The 20,194-nt window shown below is 43.8% G+C and overlaps 1 protein-coding gene across 1 annotated transcript in view; it reads right to left on the bottom strand.

Annotated features, from left to right (window-relative positions):
* Positions 1-1,948: 1,948 nt before the first annotated feature.
* St8sia1 (ST8 alpha-N-acetyl-neuraminide alpha-2,8-sialyltransferase 1) overlaps positions 1,949-20,194 on the bottom strand; it is a 127,685-nt gene continuing 109,439 nt past the window's right edge. Inside the window, exon 5 of the mRNA XM_034511246.2 lies at positions 1,949-3,378. Within this exon, the coding sequence (XP_034367137.1) occupies positions 2,892-3,378 (487 nt within the window). The 3' untranslated portion in view covers positions 1,949-2,891. The remainder of the gene's footprint in view (positions 3,379-20,194) is intronic.

Genomic DNA, 20,194 nt, shown 5'->3' on the forward strand with positions numbered 1-20,194 from the left:
GGCCTTAATTTCAATAAGCAGAATTGAATAATACCCAGTCTCTTAAAAGTAATACGGTACTCTAGAATGTTCTAAAGGATGATTCTGGAGAGGTTTCTACTTAGGAACACATATTTTACTAAAAATAGTGCTAAACAGATGCACACAGCTTTACACACACACACACACACACACACACAACCTCTACCACTTGCTTAGCTACATCATCTTACCTGACACACAAAAAGTTACACATGACACACCAGTGAATTGTCACTATAAAACAATGACAGGTCACAGTGATGATGTTCATGACATCAGCATTGTACCTGTGTCTACAGGACAGACAGACAACAGGACAGACAGACAACAGGAGCAGTCAAACTTTTCTTTTGGTCTGACTTGGGGTCCCTCAACCTTCACACAACTAACAACACTTCACTGAGTCATTCTCTGTGGCAAGTGGCTGACCTGTGGCTACTGGACCACCAGCCATGGCTACTCCCCACCACACATGGTCAGCACTCCTGGTCGTAACTGTGAAAAATGTCCTCAGGGTCCTGATGATACCTGAGAGGGAAGGGCAGTTTGCACGGGTGAAAAGCACAGACCGTATTGGCCATATCTGTTCTGCAATCCAAATGCCATGGAGAGTAGCTTTAAGTAGCTTTCGTATAGACTACATAAATCTATCACACGAACCTGTTCCAGGAAATGTATAGAGAGGTAAAAGTCCCAGACAGTGTTCTCAGCCAACAGTGATGTGTGTATTTTATGAGCTCCTTGCTTAGATTTTGACCAATTAATGCACTCATCTGAACGCATATTTAATTAACTTTGTGTGTGATGTCTTCTTAGCCCTTTTACACTTTGAATGAAGTCTGTTGGTGAACATGTATTCTTTCTTAGATAATTATTAAATAACAGTAGCTTAAAACAGGGATTGTAGTCAGGGTTGCACAGATATGACTAACACGGCTCATGCTGCCTTCTGGATATCTGGATGCTGTCACACAAGATGGAAACACTACGACAGCTCTGCACCGCGGTGAGCTTCCCAAACACCAGCGTGACCTGTGGACCATTAGGCTACCCAGTCTCCTCAGTTCAAATGCTATTTGTAGACTAACCTGAATATTCGAACACTTTTGAAAATTCCCCCACCCCCAAAGGTACAGCTCCTCAGTAGCTTTGTTATCTTGTAAGGTAACCCCCCCTTTTTTTAAAGTCCCCCATTTTTCATAGACATGGTCAATATACCAGGTTTCTACCTTCAAGATGAGGTAGAACTTGTGAGTCAATTTCACCTCTTTTGAAAGGATAATCATGCATTCTCACATCTCCTTGGAGCTTAGCACCCCTCAAAGATCTCCCTGCTCATGCCCTTACTACAGGAAACACACTGGGCCACAATCTGCCAGGAAAGCTCTCCTGCTGTGTCAGAAATGTTTAAACAGCCCCACCTGACATCAAGGAAATAAACGGCTGGTAGTTCCTACCTTGCATGAGCCAGGTCATATGTCACTAGGCATAACATGGGGCCGATTCATGAAATCTGGGGGGTGGAGGAAGACAGTTTGAGTAAGAGAGGTCTCACTCTGAATTACATATTTGAGGGTAAGCCTTGCACCCATGCTGGCTGTGCAAACTGACAGCAACCGCCATGCCACCTTGACTATGTCAACATGGAGTGGAGTCCATACTATATACCTCTGTGGCTCTCCATTACTGGTTACAGACTCCAGGCCATGCACACTCAGGACTGACGGTTACATGAGAACAATCTTTGATTATTTTGTAGAGAGTGTCAGAGTGTATGTGTCTATATTCATGTGTGTATATACACACACATATATATGTATACAAGATAACTCAAACATATATACATATATTCATATATGTATACATATATATATATGTATATATATACATATATATACATATATATATGTATATATATGTATATATATACATATGTATATACACATGAGTTATCTTGAAAGGAAATATTCATGTTTAGAAAGGAAATGGCCCTGGCTTCTGATCTATCTTAAAGACTAAGCTCTCACTCTCTGTGAGCTACTTTGCCTCTCATTAAATGATGAAGACACTTCTGCTTCTTTACAATGTACTTGCATGTCTGGTGAGTCTATGAAAGTAACAAAGCCAATGGGCTGACGCACTGGGGACCTGAAATTGAGTTTCTCTCTCAACTTCTGATGTGAGGAAGTGGCTCATGGGATCTAGACAATGAATCAACACAGTCTAAACTCAACAGAGCGTCATGCTAAGTAGACTTAACCAAAAGGAGGCAAGAAACGATTCGTATTTAAAACCATACTAGTGGAGGGACTATAGTCATCACAGACTTGTTTTAACAAATCACAATAGTCAGCAGAAGGGTTTTGTAAGTCTATACCATCACCCACCCACAGCCCTAAACAGGGCAAAATCAATACTAATTTTAAAAAACCTATAGTTCTAATGCCAGTCTCAGTAAGGCAGGTCTTTAAAATGATTCTGATGCCAGTGTATATTGACAGTCAGCAATTCCCCAGCATCTCCCACAGGCTGCCACGATGAGCCCTTCGGCCTCGGCAACTAGAGCTCCTCTGGTCCTCAAATCGCATCTTCTGGATTTGAACCACAGACACGTGTTCTGCCAGCATTGTCGTCTCCTTGGGGTTACCCCTCTTGCGAATCCACAACACTCTATAAAAACATCCCCCATCCCGGACATTTGATTTCTTGTTCTCCAAGCCAACATCAAAAGCAGTTTTGCTTGGCTTTTTGTTTGTTTCCTATCATGCCAATCCATGACATACTTTGGCAGTTCCTTTTGGAAATCACATTAAAAAAAAAAAAAAACTAGCAAAAATACTCCCATCCAGTCCTTTCTTCTTCTGCAGTCCCTAGGAAGTGGGCCTTGGTGAGGGCTCCTCACATGGGTCCAGCTGCATCCTCAGTGCGCCGATTTTATGAAGATACCAGAGTTGAAGGAATTCCTCAGGCATGGCATGGAAGCCTGAGAAGGGTAAAACGTTGTCATAGTAGTGGTGACTGATGGGCTCCCCTTGCATATTCACAGAGAAGGGCCAGAAGCCATAGATGGACACCTCCTCACAAAGGCCCAAGGCTGCACTCACCAAAAAGAGTCCTGTAGACAGGCGCTTGGCATGGATCCCCCTACTCTTCCAAAACTTTCCAATGTTCCGAAGAAAGTTGGGGTTAGCAAAAAGCACTGTTTGATTGGCTCCAACATCTTTCAGTGTGTAATACACACGGAGAGATGGCTCTGTGCCTGTCTTCATAGAAAAGGCAGGCATGTAGATGTAACTGTGGTTATAGATCTTCATGTTGTCCACAAACTTCTTTCTGGACCATAGCAGGTTTTCAAATCTATGGGAAACAAGAGGCTCAATTAAACGTCAGACACACAGACATATCAAAGCCTCAGACACACAGACATATCAAAGCCTGCTCACCCAGTTCCCTGAAGGCTCAGGTCATCAAACAGAACATGTGAAAAACACTTGACTTGGAACTTCTCATCAAATCCCCCAACTCATCAAACACTCCTGCCTTGAACTCACCAACATTCCTTAATGAAGCTCTCCCGGACTCACATCAACTATTTTGTTCTCTCCTAGAACGTAAAGGTGGTTTAACATTTGTGAAATCATAAAGATTGGAGGCCAGGGTGGTGGTGGTGGTGGTGGCAGCAACAAAAGCTAGATTTGTGGTGTGTCAGAAACATAAAACTGGTTTCTTCATCTAAATATTAAAAAGAATTACTTGTAAGACAACTTTTCCCATCAAAATGCCACGTTCTAGGAATGTTTAGTTGGCCAATGTTCTAAGTTTAAGACTATCCGTAGGGCACGTTGTTGCGCTACTAGACAGGCCTAAGAACCAATAAGGTGAGGCGCGCTCAAAGTCCAGGAATCTCAGAGATCGGAAGTAGGACTGGAGCAGCCCCTTCCCAGCCTCCTTCATGCCTGCTTTGGACACCAACTGAGAGGATCATGGGTACTCAGTCCCTGCAGCATAGCACCTGGAGTTCGTCTCCATGCTAATGAGGTATCTAGACAGCCTTACCCTTTAGCCAATGACCTTCCCTTCCTGGATAGTCTCACGCCCTTCCCCCAAGAGGTGTATAATCCCTGGTTCACCCTGAATAAAATGTATGTGCCCACATCCACTTCCAATAAAGCAACATGAGCAAGCAAGAATCATCCCAGAGAGCTGCTTCTTTAAAGATCTCCGTGGAGAAGGCCTTCTAAAAGAGCCACGCCTTAGACTCCCAAAGAAGGCTTTTCTCTTCTCTCGCTCTTCCGCTACTCCGCACTGGTTCCCAATGGGACCTGATTCTCTTCCTCTTGTGCTCCACTTTCCCCTTCCTGACTGGCATGGAAACACCCGGAGAATAAACAGGGACCACGGACCCCCATTCCATCTTCCCCTCCAGGTAGTACACCAACAGTGCCCATGTACCCAGAGAGGAAACCAGAAACCACATTATTCATCCCAGATCCTGTTTTCCTTTCAGGTCCGGCATGTAGTGGTATCTGATACCCTAAAGTGAAACACGGGCTGTGGACTCTGTGGTCTGGACTTTGCCCTGCCTTCTCCAGCCGGTGTGTTGCCAGTGCCTGAGCACCCCAGGCAGAGAGGCAGAACATGGTACCACAACTACACAGGAAAAGAAAGTTTCGTTACTGTTGTAGCACCATGCAGACAGCTGCCCATATCTCTTTCTGAAGAATTCTAGTTCCCTTTGATCATCCATGGCTGCCTGTGAAAAAAAATCTCTGACTCAAACGGTCACAACTGAAATGTATGGACTACCACCTAAGTGCCAGGAGAGAAATACCATTATCGTTTCATTTGCTTCTTTACTTACCTTTTACTAATCTTGCTTGCATATATGAGTTTGGGCGTATTGTGTGCATCATAAGGGTCAGAGGGCAAACTTAGGTGTCTGTCGTGACCTCTCCCGTTGTTGTTGAGACAAGGTGCCTGGGCTTTGTTTGTGGCTCTACAAGCCAAGCTAGCTGCCCCCAAAGCTTCTGGGGATGCTCTTTTCTCTGTCCCCCATCCTACCGTGCGAGCTTTGTGATCACAGATGCTGGCTACTGTGCCCAGCTTTATGTGGGTTGGAGAAATCTGACCTCTGATCCTTACACTTGCTCTGCTTCTCCCAGCAAGCTGTCTCCTCAGATTAATATCTCATTTTTTTTTTTTAACTTAAGAAATCCAAGTCCCGTTAAGGAAACAGAAGTGTAACAAACACAACATAATGTGCTCCAAGTTCCGTACCTGATAGATCTGCAAAGTACCATAGAATGAAGGAGAAAAAAAACAACAGCAAAAACAAATTAGTTATGCCTTGAAAGAGAGCGAGGTCGGAGAAAGCTAGTGAATGGATAACACTTCAAGAGCTCTTGCTAGGGAAACAGAAGAGCATGAAGCTACAAAGTCATAGGTAAGTGCACAAAAATTAGAAAGGCTTGCTGGTCCTGGGACGTCAAGATGGGACTGGTCCAGACAGTGGCTGAAGATAAGGCATGCTGTAAAATATCTCCCATATCTCTAACATTCTGCCTTACTGCCATCCCGTGCTGAGGGCCCTTCATGCTGCAGTGGCTGCCTACAGCAGCATGTATCAGTGTTAGGCTGCAAAAGGTTGAGGAGATTAGTTTAGGAAGAGGCTGGCAGCTGGGAGACCAGATAAGAGGCTGCTGATGCAATGTAAATAAAAATGAAAAAGAGAAAGGAGAAAAAGTATGTGCGTGGGGGGGGATGGGGAGTAGGGGAAGGAAGGAGGAGAGGGGAAGAAGAGAGGGCGAGGGAGAGAGAAGGGGAGAGAGGGGAAGGAGGAGAGGAGAGGAAGAGAGGGGAGGAAGGAATAGGGGAGGGGGGAGGGAGAGGAAGGAGGAGAAGAGAGGGAGGGAGGGAGAGGGGGGAGGGAGAGAAGGACAGGGGGAGGGAGGAAGGGGAAGGAGGAGAGGGGAGGAAGAGAGGGGAGGAGAGGGGGGAGTGAGAAGAAGGAGAAGAGAGAGGGAGAGGGAGGGAGGGAGGGAGGGAGGGAGAGGGAGGGGGAAGGAGGAGAGAGGGGGAAGAAGGGGAAGGGGAGAGAGGGGGAGGGAGAGGAAGGAGGGGAGGAGAGGGAGAAAGGGAGAGGGAGGGAGAGAAGGAGAAGGGGAGGGAGGAAGGGGAAGGAGGAGAGGGGATGGAAAGAGGGGTAAGGAGGGAAGTGAGCAGAGGCGGGCAGTTGTAGAGGTCAGTTGTCTGGCTCACACTCTCAGCAGGAAGAACAGCAACAGCCATGAGCAGAATGGAGCCAGACATAAGCAGAGGCAAAGCATGAGATTCACTGTGACTACCCAGATTCAAAGCGCCCACCCATGGCAGCTGTGAATCTTTATCTGTCAAGGGAAAGGAAGGTGTGCTTCTCAAGCCCAGAAGGACGGCCTCTGAGACTGTCTGCATGCCCTTGACTCAGAAGCCGCATGAGCCGTTTCCCCAGGGCACCAACCAAGGGAAAAGTGACAATTGTGTCTCCAGGAGAAGTCACTCACCCTAGAGCAGTGGTTCATAACCTGTGGCAACCCCAACTATAAGATTATTTTGTTGGTACTTCATAACTGTAATTTTATTTCTGTTACAAATTGTAATGTAAATATCTGATATGTGACCCCTAAAGGGGTTGGGACCCACAGGCTGAGAACCATTGCCCTAGGAAGCTAAGGAACACAGTTGACCATTTTCCCGACTGGTACCAACATCTCTCTCATGAATTCCCGAGTTGGACATGGGTTCTGCTCAGCAACTCTCTTATCATTTCTACTCTTGTCTACCCACATCTTTTGCTCTTCCTAAATTCACAAATGCCTTCCCAACAATGTAGAAACACCACACAGATGACATAACTGAACTGCTCTGTGCTTTGGCTAGAATAACCTACAGACTTCATTGATACCCCACAGCCTAGAATTCTGGTCAGTCCACTGCTGGACATTTATATCCATCATTCTTTGGGTCTGTGAGATACGCTCACTTAGAAGATGCGATGGTTAATTATTGTTGTCAATTTGAATGGGTTTATTATATTCACCATGGAAACACACTCCTGTGTGTATCTATGAAGGTATTTCTAGAAAGGTTCTTGTAAGGAGGGAAGACTCGCCCTGAATGTGAGCATCACTAGTTCTTGGGCTGAGGCCAGTGACTGAATCCCAGCATTCACCTCTCTGTTTCCTAACTGCACACATGGTGCAATCAGCCACCAATGTTTCTGCCACCATGCCTGCCCCTCCCTCCGGGATGGAGAAATGCTTCCCTGAGCTGCCAGGTGTTTCTCACAGCAATGAGAAGAGACGCTGACACAGGGGCACGTCCATGTGAGGGTGTGAGCAGTCTCCACCAGTCCTTCAATGGCTCCTCTTCTGTATCCCTAACTGCACCCTCCTCCTCTTTGCCCTTCAAGACCAGCTTTGTACCTCTTCCTGAGTGTTCATACTCTGAGGTGGATTTCCCAACTCTTACCTTCCCCTTCCCCGCCTCTAGGGGATCCCTCCCTCTGGCTGTAGACATGGGAACTAGCCTTCTTTCCCCAGCTTGATTGACCAGTCTCTAGCAGTTAGAAAATGTGCTTATCCCAAGTATGCAATGTAATCTTGGTACATGCAAACCCACCATGAAATAATTATTGCGATAGGCTAGAATCTGATTTTAAAAATTCTTCTTGATATACCCACCCTGTGAGCTACATGCTGTCTCTCGTCTGCCATCAGTGTTCTGGGACAGTTACTCTCCTTCCTTACATGCTTCCAGCCCACCCACTACTATGCAGAATGGAGCTCCCATTCTCCAGTGTTCTACTCTCCAGAGGAACCAACTATCTGTATCCACAGTGGGCTGCACTGTCATGGGGACCCACGGGAAATGCCCAGAACACGAGAGCATCTGGTTTTACTCCTATCTCCAAGTATTTTTAGCTTAGGAAAGAACTGTCATTTCTTTGAGTTTTTAACATTGAAAATGAGCATCATTTTGAATTTACTCTTAATTTTCCTCAAGCTATCTGTATATTATATTTTGGGACTTTTACTTAGCCCATTATTTAATAACATTAATTAAGAAGTCAGTTCAGAGCCAGTGAGATGGTTTGGCAAGAACAGGTGCCTCAGCCAAGGATGACAACCTAAGTCCAAATCCTGGGACTCACATGGCCCAAGGACAGAACCGCCTCCCTTAAGTCCTCTGGACTCCGCGTGCACCCACGCTGTGCCACATTCACAGACAGATACACACAGAGAAAGACAAAGCAGATAAATAAAATGTAATTTTAAAACCAAACTCAACTCAACTCTGCCATTGTTCGCTGTCTAGCTGGTGTAGTTAATATTTACTGATCAACAGTTTAATAGTATTGGTTTTGAATTTTACTGATTGATTTTTTTTATAAAGTCCTATTAGGGCCACAGAGGAGTGGCACCAGCTGCTTTCGGCCCCTCGGCTGGGTCCAGCCTGTGTGTACCAGTACTCACTCACTTCATACATTTAGAGCCATTTGTCCATTCGCTGCCCCGGTGACACTCTACAGATCGTGAAGACCCAATCCAAACATTCACAGCGAACCCCTTCACCTCACTTAACCATTACTGGTCTTCTTTGGCAGCTGTGGTAGCTAAAGCCTACCCAGCACGGAGCAGTCTGAAGGAGGAGGGATACCATGATTTGGATACTAACCTGAGCTACATGGTAAATTCCAGGCCAGTCTGAGCTAAAGAATGGGAGGCTGTTTCTCAGAAAACGCACAGCAGGTAGGATTGCTCAGTGGGTAGAGGCAGGCTGAGGCTGCAATCCTGAGAACCACATGGTGGAAGGAGAGACTTGACTGTGGTGCACATGTGTCTACCTTCACATGCACGCATAATAGACAAATACATCAACAAAGAACAGTAGTTATAATGATTAGACTAAAAATAGTAAAGGTTATTGGATTTCTCAATAAGAGTCAATATATCCTTTAAAGTTGTCTATTCCCTGGAGATGAGGGGTCCTTCTATTTAACCCTCTACATTTTATAACCTAGCTCAGAAGAGCTGTGTATCACATACTAAAGTTAAATGGAGGGCTGGATTCAGCAGCCCACATACTAAAATTAAATAGAGATAAAAACTCATGCCTGTAATCTGAGTGTTCAAGGCTGAGGAAGGAGAGTCCCTGAGTTTGAGGCTGGCTGAGGCTAACCAGAGAATTCTAGGCTACCCTGGGCTACATATCCAGACCTTGTTTCAAAAGCAAAGCAAAACTTTAAAACAAAGAAAATTATGTTTTTATTTAATGAAGACACCAAGATACTTGGAACCTTAAGAAACAAATTCATGCCCCACAAGAAAACCCCAACATAATTTTTAGTGGAGCAAGACAGCTATTGAAAATATAGATTAAAATAGTAGAAAAGCAAATGAAAACCTGTGGGCTTAGACTCTCAGAAGATACTAACAAATACTAACAAAATTGCTGATGCCAAGGAGTGAAACACTGTCACCACGGAATGCAAAACAGCTAGCTGCCTTAGGAGGGAAATAGCTCTAAAACTATTTACAACAAGGCTAACAAGTGGCTGGACACTGGTGGGACTTACTGGTGGCACAGAATATACTCCAAGTCCCAATTAATGAGAAGATTAAACTATTTGGTTAACAGGCTGCTTGCTGTTTATTACACATTGCTGGGAATACAAATTGGGCAAGATCAAGGAAACAGAACGGCTCTATTTCTCTCTCCCTTCAGCAAATCTCCAAAAAGGCAGACAGACAAAGGATTATTTTTCAAAAGTCCATATCCACAGTGAAAACAAGAAAAGAAGCAGAGTTTTGGGGACACCCCCCCCCCCATGAGGTTGCCAGGCTTTGGGAAAGCCCCTCCATGTAAATTGTCCACAGAAAATGAAAGGAAACAAAAACCGTAGAGAAACCAAAGCAAGAAGCAACATGCAGGGTAGAAAAAGTGGCAGCGCCCTGCACCCACAGTCAGAAGATGCTATGGGAGAGGGTGTCCCAGACAGCCAGCAAGTTATCAGTATGACTGTGAGGTACTAGGGGCACACGATTGGCCAGACCCAAAAGCCATGCTCTGTCAGCTCTATCCGTGCATGGGTGCAGAGATGGTAGGCCCAGGCAGATGTGTGCTCAGCCCAAGGAAAAGAGGCAACATTCTGTGCACACAGCATCCACAACCAGACTTACATAGCCAGAGGAATGATCTTCACCAGCACAAGAACAAAGACCTGCATGTGACTATGTACACCGACCCTGGGAGCCATCCAAGAGAAACCTAGAGTGTCACAGTCTCAACCTCAGCAAAGGCCACCTTTAACAGGTCTTGACATATAAGAACAGAGTCAAGACCTCAGGGCACTGGGGGGCAGCCTGGAACTCAGAACTAGAAGGAGCCAAGATCACTAGAAGTGTAGAAAGAAATGCCTTGAAATCTATATTAGTCTGTTTAAAAATATTAATTGTGATTGTATCCAGACTAAGATGCTATAAAAAGGAAAATATTTAGGTAATGTTGGCAGTTAAAAAATATAGAGACATATGGATTCTGGCAAAGGGAGGTTCCAGGCAAACAGCTGCATGGTCACCCCCGAGAGCCGTCCATCACATGGTGTTGAGCAAACAGCTGCATGGTAGCCCCAAGAGCCATTTGTCAGATGGTGTTGAGCCAAAGCCTGAACCTCCGGGATGGTTGTCTCACCTTCCCTGATTGCCCTAACAAGTTAAAAGCTGTGGCAGTTGCAAGGGGGTTGTGGGGATCCCGCAGCAATGTGGCTGCACAGAGGAGCTCTTTAAGACGTTTAAAATTAAACGTTGAGAAGGATGAAAAATAGAACAACAGGCTGTTTGCCTGGCGAGCTGTGTGTTTGTAGCTATCTGCACATGCACGACCTGAGAGGGGAGCCTGGCAAAGCATGGTGGGCAGGACTGGCCTGCTGTGGGGGCCATGAGAAGAGAGATCAATCTTTATTTTCCCACAAGAAATCAATAGATACATTAGAAATCTGAAAACTGTAATTAAGCATGCTGCTTTCAAATCAAAGAAGAGAAAAGGTCAGCCAAAGACACTGGGAAAAAATTGATTTCTTGAAAGATGACTTGAGGCCATGGGGAGGGCTGAGGGGGGACTGCTGCTATTCTTTCTAAGCTTTATTGTTCTCTTAGATTGTTAAAAACTTTGGGTATGCATTATTTTTATAAATCTGAATATTTCATTTTTAAGATCCCGAAAAACTTATAAAATAATGTATTGATCAAATTCAGAAGACCACGAAAATTTTATGTCGCTAAAAAGATAATACATAAGTATATATGCATGTATACATGTACATACATATGCATCTATCTATACATACGCATGTATAGATGTATGATTGCATCATACATGTATATGCATGTCTATATACATGTAGGCATCCATGTGTGTATGCATATATGTTTATATGTATACATGCATGTATGCATGTATGTATTGTACATGTACATATGCATGCAAATGCATGTGTGCATGAATGTATATGTGCACATGTATATGTGTATGTATGTAGTGCACATGTATATGTGTATGTATGTATTGTACATGTGTACATGAATGTGTACATGTGTATATACATGCATGTGTATGCATACATGCACATGTATGTATGCATCCATGTATATGTGTGCATGTATGTATGTATATATACACATATAAATATACACATATAAAACCACAGATATTATAAATTCACAGTTCCACATAATGAGTCTTCAATTTAAAAATATACATTTTAAAGCTCTGTACTGCAACAGCAAAATCCATTAAGCAAAGGATGGATAACACAATCACTTCCAAAATAGACTTGTGGGTGGGGCACAGTGGTGCTCACCTTTCCTCCCAGTACTTGGAGACAGGGAGAGAGAGACGCGGGGGGGGGGGGGGTGTGAGGTAGATCTCTGTGATTTCTAAGCCGGCCTGGATTCTTATTTGTAATATTTGTGAGCATCTGGGATAAAAGGTGACACAATTAAATTACAGTAATAGTCAACAAATTTCCGCTTAGGAGGCTGGGAAGATGGTTCAGCAGGTGAGAACACTTGTTGCACATGGGTGAGAGCCTGAGTTTGGATTCTCAGCACTTGTGTAGCATGTCAGGTGTGTTCTCACATGCCTGGGACCCCACTGGTGTTGGGGTCAGGGACAGGAGGAACAGGTATAGTCCCACATGCCTGGGACCCCAGTGGTGTTGCGGGCAGGGGAAGAAAGAACCCTAGAGCATGATAGCTGCTAGCCTAGTTGAAACACTTGTTCCAAACTTAGGGAGAGATCCTGGCTCTAAAGGTTAAATAGAGAGTGAATGAAGAAGAAACAGAATGTCCTCCCGTACTCCCTGTGTGCAAGAACAAGCACACACCTGTGACCACACAGGTGCATATAGCACACAGGTACAGATGCCACAGGTGCATATACCACATAGGTGCAGATACCACACAAGTGCAGATACCACACAGGTGCAGATACCACACAAGTGCAGATACCACACAGGTGCAGATACCACACAAGTGCAGATACCACACAGGTGCAGATACCACACAAGTGCAGATACCACACAGGTGCAGATACCACACAGGTGCAGATACCACACAGGTACAGATGCCACAGGTGCATATACCACATAGGTGCAGATACCACACAAGTGCATATACCACACAGGTGCCGATACCACACAAGTGCATATACCACACAGGTGCAGATACCACACATATACCTCACACTCACACACCAAGGCTCTTTCTTAAATCATGCTGTTCTATTTAAGCCTGCTGTAGGTCTGTGAAGGGGGACCCCCTTTCTGCTGTAGCTCTGTGAAGGGATCCAGGATGGTGGGAAGAAGATCTGACTATGTTTTAGGAGTGTAATGGACAGCTTTTCACTCAGCTTGGCCTACAGATTGGATGGGGGGGGGTCAGTTGTACTACAAAGTTTTTCCTATGGAAAGTTATGTTCCACTCACCTGCTGACTGACATCCATTCACTTGTGATCTAAGCCTCACCCCCACTTTCACCCGGACCCCGTGCACAACATCCTCTAAGTAGCTTTTATCTCTATCTGGGTCTACTTTCCGTTGACTCTCGTCCCCACTCCGTCACTTGTCCATGTCCTTTTTTGATTGAAAACAAATCAACACAAACAAAACTCTCCTCTGTGGACTGATTAGAGGTTCATGACCATGGGGAGTCAGAATGGTGCAGACTTAACACCATCTTTATTTCAGCCTAATCACTATTCATGTGTCTGATGTAACATCTTTATAACTATTAAAATATTTAAAGTGTACTCTCAGCAGACCACAATGCTTCCACCAACACGAAAGCTAAAGCCGTCATCGGATACTGTCTGAGACTTAACCCAGTCTTCCTGCTCCACTGTAACCTGGCTGCTTGTGGTCCCCACAGAAGTATTTGGCAGATGAATTGACTTAGGCTTTTCTTTGTTCTCTGGCCAATACAATCTCATTTAACCTCTTCTGCAGCTGAACTTGTCTTTGCAGGAAATCTGAATCCGTGTTCCCAGGCCATGGTTGGTCACATGTGGCTCAAGAATAACCTGCCTCTCCTCTTCTTTGAGGTGAGAGGTGCATTCTGTATACACCTAAAGTGTACATTTTTAGGGCTGGGAACCATGATGGTGATCATTAAAGGGTTTCCTGTGAAGCAGGAAGAACCGTGTTTGATCCCCAGAACCCATATAAATGCTGGAAATGGTGGTGTTTGCACAGGAGTCCTTCCTAGGCTGCAATTATGGATCGGTTGCCATATCCACACAGCATTTATCCTGTCTCTGCACAGAGAGTGATCAACTGACATTGACATTGGGCTTTCACATACATGTGCACCCATATATGTGTTCGCACATGCAAAAAACATACATGTACACACACATGTGCATCTAACCCCATGCGTGAAGACGGAAGAGGAGCAGAGGGAGTTCTTCAGTGGCTTCTTATCAGCTTCAATGGAGTCCAAGCCATGTGGGTAGTCAAGCCCTTCATGATGTAACCCCTGCCTATGCTTCTACCTCTTCCTGTCATCAGTAGCAGCTGGCTGCCTTTGGTTGCCCCACTGGTCACTGTACCTGGCCTTTCTGAGACTTCAGCAGGCATTCCCTGCTCCTTCTGCCTGCCCCACTGACTCCCATGATTCCTCAGGACTCAGCACAGGCTCTTCAGGATAGGGTGTGTAACCTTACATCATCTTATCACTGATTCTCTTACCACTTGGTCCTATGTTATTATCTTCACTTTCCTGTCATCTTTACTGAATTGCTCATGTCCTTTCCTTACGTCTGTGTCCTTTCAGCTCAAGGCTGTGCCTTTCAAAGGGCAGGGGTCTGGGAAGCATTTGTTGAACAACTAAGGTCAATGGCTAAAGTCAACCGCCAAGGACTTTTGCCCCATTACTGTAACATGCATTTCATTCATTTCAAGGCATGATATAAGCAAGCAAAAGGCTTCTCCCTTTTCAGGAAAATCACTATAATGCACGAGACATTTGATTGTTCATCAAACACCATTTTCTATCACTGTTTTTTTTTTTTATGTAAACACATTCCCTGCTTGAAACCAAAAAAAATGAGTAATTAGATACCAAAATGGCAGTCTTGCCTACAAGTCCCTCATTAGATGCTAGCTCAATTTTTTTTGTAAACACATTATGCTAATTTCTGGAAATACCAAGCTTTCTAAGAAATCACACAAGCAGTTTTAATCTCAGGAACTTCTTAGAACATAAGAATCTGTTTTTCCAGAAGGAAGGAAAATGGTTCTAGCTATAAGTATCCTTCTCTCTCTGGTGGTCCCTAGAGCAGCAGTCATGCTAATGTTTCTGCTTGTCCACATGAAGTAAAGCCATAGTCAACCTTAAAAACAGTCACAGATTCATTTTGAGGTCATACAGAAAGAGGTGTGTCCTAACCTGTGGAATGCCATCATGTTTTAAAGGACTTATTAATTTTATTTTACATATATGAGTGTTTTGCTTGCAAGTGCACTACATTCATCCCAATGCCCATGGCATGTCAGAGAAGGGAGTCAAATCCCCTGGAACTGGATTTACAGATGGTTGTGAGCCATTGTGTTGATACTGGAAATCAAACCCAGGTCCTCCACCAGAGCGGCAAGTGCTCTAACCACTGAGTCATATCTCCAACCTGAATGCCACCCCTTAGGTAAAAAGGATTATGACCATCTTGACATAAAACAACGTGTGCATGCGTGTGTGTTCTGACACTGTCATGTGTGTTTCTATGTGTTTAACATACATGGTAGGTTCCATGTGCTATCTAGTGATAGAGAATAGAGAAGCTACTTTGAGAGGATAGTATGTGCCCATTCTACAGGGAAAATGTAACGTCACACCAGGTACGTCATGTCTTCGCGTCCTACTGTCCCTTCTAATTAAGAGAGAGATAATAAAGCACCTAATTAACAGGACCCCTGTGAGGACAACTCAAGTCCCATCTACAGGGCTCTAGAAAGGACACACAGCACACAGCTCTCCTTTCTTCTTTCCTGCCAAGACCAACCCACAGGGCTTTGCATCTGAAAGACGCCTACAGAAATGTTTCCTCTGTGGAACTGAGTCAGAACTTAGTAGGAATCCACTTACTAAACAGGTCAGGGCCAGCATGTACTTTTAGACAAAAATTAGCAGGCACAGGCCAGTAGCTGTTCGGATTCCATTATTTCTGTCAGTCAAGATTCAAACACATGACTAATCTTACAATCTCTGTAAATAAACAGAAGCATGAAGGCAGAATGAGCAGACAGTAAGAGTTAAAGCAAGGTAATTCATAAGAAGCTCACTTCAGAGCAAGAAGGACAGCTCCGCCATCAAGAACAGTTGTTGTTCTTAAAGAGAATCTGGATTCAGTTCTCAGAATCCATGCTGGGGGCTCACAACTACCTCACAAGTGCCTGTAACTCCAGCTCCAGGGAAGTGGATGCTTTATGTTGACTTATGTGGAGAACATACATACCTTCCCAACACACACACACACACACACACACACACACACACACACACACACACACAATTAAAAATAAAAATTTGGGCTGGAGATATGGCTCAGCAGTTAAAAGTACCTTCTACTCTTGCAAAGGACCTCGGTTCAATTCTTAGTACCCACATGGTATCTCATGATCACCTATAACTCTAGTTCCAGAACACCCAGCATCTTCTTCTGGCCTCTGGAGACACCAGACACACATGTAATGCATATACATCCATGTAGGCAAATACTCATATACATGCCATAAAATAAATCTTTAAAATAATGGTAGATTGAGCTTATTTATAGTAGAAGAAGAATATCAAAGAATCTCTCTGATATGGAAGATGAGAAGACTAAATATAAGTGGGTATTGACAAGGGAATGAAACCCCCCCTCCAGAATGGCACAAAATGAAACATTTCTATTTTACATCAAAGAACTTCGCTGTGCCATGCATGCTTTAGAGTAATTAATTAAACTATTCTTGCATTGAATATTTTTAATACAGTGTTCATTTATTCTGGGCACCACATTTACTTAGGTAATGATGGCTTCCATTATCCAAGTATTATGTAAATGAAAGTTTTGGCCAACAAAACATCACAAATCTAAATTACATGGCATCTTAGTTTTATTATATGTTTATAGCCTTTCATCATTTTTTCAGTTGAAAAGTTAAAAAATATCCATTGAACTTCCTTTTTTTTTCTTTTGATATAAACTCAACTTGTACTAAAAATGTAAGAGAGTGGTGGTAGTTTGGATGAGAAATATCTCATAGGCTCATATATCACAGTGTGTTGTCCTCAGTTGGTGCTGCTCTTTGGGGAGGTTAGGGAACCTTTAGGACATGGCACCTTGCTGGGGGAAGTGCATCACTGTGGGCAGGCTTTGAGAGTTTATAGCCTTGCTCTGTCCACCCTGCCTCTAGCTAGGGCTTTAGCAGGCTGAAACCCGGCTAGTCTAAGTATTAGGCAACTCATGGGGAGAACTTCTACTATAAAATCATCATGAGCTAATCACTGATAAACCGTCCAGGCTACTGAAGAGTGTGCTTGCAAGTGGCAGAAGAGCAGATGGAATACCCACTGTTTGTGCCACATAGACAACTAAGACTACTTCTTGGGGGCGGGGGCGCTGTCATCACCATATGAGGGTGTCCATGATCCAGTTGTAGAGAGTTTCCATGTCCTCTGGAGTGACAGCATCTCTTCCCCTGCCCAGAACTCACCATGACTTTGGAAATAGAATCAAGGACCAGTCTTGATCCTCGCTTTTACATACACCCTTACAATCCACTGGGGATTGATGGTGAGTTCTCAAAAGTGTCCTGTTCTCCTCCCGCAGATAAAAACAGAACTAGAAACATGGTTTGTGTATAATCACAACACAGTGTGTCTAAACTTGTAAATGAAATGTTTGCGTGGGAATTCAGCTCCCCGTAAGCTCTGCAGACTGAGATTTCTGAAAAGCTTGACTAAAAGCATATACTCTAGAATAGAAGTCACTTTCAAACCCTGAGTGAAAACAGACAAGGCAAGACAGGTGTCATTCGCATCCTGCTAGGCGTGAAGAGACCCATTTATTCTTTCATACCATTTAATTACCTCTTCCTTGTTACGAAAAGCAAACTGGTAAATGTTTAATGGTAGAAAATTAGGCAATAAAATTAAGTACAAAGCAGTATGCTTGACATATATTAAATGTATAATAATTCACGCTGAATGATGGTGGAGACACAGATTGGGGTGGATATAAATGATCTAAATACATTAAACAGAGGAAGAATCATAATCAACAAACAAACCTGCCATCCAGAGCCAGTCTCCATTAATATGCTAATTTCTATCTTGTGTACACACTAGTAGCAAGAAGAAAAATGTACATACAGGTACATGTGAAGAAGCCACACATGCACGCATATACACACACACACACACACACAGAGAGAGAGAGAGAGAGAGAGAGAGAGAGAGAGAGAGAGAGAGAGAGACCTTCATCAGTGTTTCCATGTTCATACCTAGCAAAAGAAAGAAAAAACCACACCCAACATTTGCTAATTCAACATATTTTAGTGTATCTAAAGAAACACAAGACTTTTTCAGAGCTGCTTTTGTCTCGGAGGTCTCTTCTCCTGTCTCTATGGATCTTATCAGCTCTCTCCACTGTCCTTCAATTAGAATCTCTACTGGAATAAGGCTGATCTCAGACCCTCCCCTCCCCCATCTGCAGAGATGGGGCTGATGCCTCTGCTCTGGAATGGGGCTGGTGGCCACTTCTCAGACCTGTGGTCTGTCTGCTGTCCCAGAGATCCACATTTGCTCTTCTCAGCCGTCGCCATCTCCTGTTCCATCAGTACTTTCAGTGATTTGTATCCTTCCTAATGGAAATGTGAAAATGTCATGACTCTCAAAATGACTCACTAGGGTACAGAGAGTGAAATGTATTCCCGAGGTTTAGTCCTGGATACTCTTTGCAGTTTTTATGACTATTGCTATTTTTATTTGTGACTAATGTTTTGGGTATTTTTTTAGGGGGGGGGAGTGTACTAGCTGGTTTTGTGTGTCAACTTGACACAAGCTGGAGTTATCACAGAGAAAGGAGCTTCAGTTGAGGAAATACCTCAATAAGATCCAGCTGTAAGACTTTTTCTCAATTAGTGATCAAGGTGGGAGGGCCCACTGTGGGTGGTGCCATCCCTGGGCTGGCAGTCTTGGGTTCTATAAGGAAGCAAGCTGAGCAAAGCAAGGAAAGCAAGCCAGTAAGTAACATCCCTCCATAGCCTCTGCATCAGCTCCTGCTTCCTGACCTGCTTGAGTTCCAGTCCTGACTTCCTTTGGTGATGAACAGCAATGTGGAAAGTGTAAGCTGAATTAACCCTTTCCTGCCCAACTTGTTTCTTAGTCGTGATGTTTGTGCAGAAATAGAAACCCTGACTAAGACAGGAGGTGAAAAGATATATCTTTAAAAGGCTTGTTAAACACACACACACACACACACACACACACACTTGGTTTTTCCATGGCGGACATGAGTTGTGGATAGTGACAGCATAAGTACAGGAAGCTTGAATTCAGAGCATGTATTTGTCTTAGGAAAACATATGAACAGGTATATGTATGTTTATGTTGAAGTACATAATTCTATAGAATCTTATTTAATGTCAAAAATAATCTAATTCATTTATTCTATTAGTTTCTTTTCTCGTTACTGTGGTCAAACACCTCATAAGAAGCAACTTCATGGAAGAAAGGCCATGCTTGCTCGGGATTCGAGGCTACGTCCACCAAGACAGCCTGTGTCCAGGCTGCTCTTTCCAATAGACCTTCTCCCCCATCGACATCATAGCCACACTAATTTTCCAAACCAGCCCTCACCTGGAAACAAGGAAAGACAGAGTGAAAACAGGGAGAAGAAAGAGAAAGAAGACCCAGGGTGGAACAGGAAATGTTGGAGCAATGGGAAGAGGAAGACCATTCCCCCAAATAAACAGCAGGATGAAATCAGGCGACCCATGACTTCCATCATATAGAGTTCCTGAGGTACAAAGGAAGGGGACAGAAGTCGCTCCCTTCCCTTCGCAGGTCTATTCCACAATGAACATGTGATGAGCAGAGAAAACAGCAAAGAGGGGGCTGCAAGAAGGTGTGTCTTGCTGGCTGCACTGAGCATCAGGGACTAATTATACATTCATATGTCTCACCTCCAATTATCAGGGACTAATTATACGTTCATGTATCTCACCTCCAATTAGTTCAAACAGTATACTGCCAGCAACAGCCCCAAGCCAGCCCAGCAGACTGTGATCCTGTCGCTTCAGTAGCTGGGCTAAAACAGAGCCTCGGAGTTAATTATATTACAGTTGTTGAAAACAGAACATCTATTTTCATTGTATGTGGTGGTGATCCAAGTGTGAGCAAATTACGTCAGCGTTTAGAGGGAACTCTTCCCTGCACACACCTATTTTGGATACAGGGCAAACAGAAGTTTCTCCCAATCTGGTCTAAGATACTGTCTGCTTAGACAAAAAAAGTATATATATATATATATATATCGAAATACATTTTTATATCCAAATATATTTTATATCCAAATACACACACATGTGCATAT

This window comes from Arvicanthis niloticus, chromosome 9 (genome assembly GCF_011762505.2).
Source record: "Arvicanthis niloticus isolate mArvNil1 chromosome 9, mArvNil1.pat.X, whole genome shotgun sequence".
NCBI lineage: Eukaryota > Metazoa > Chordata > Mammalia > Rodentia > Muridae > Arvicanthis > Arvicanthis niloticus.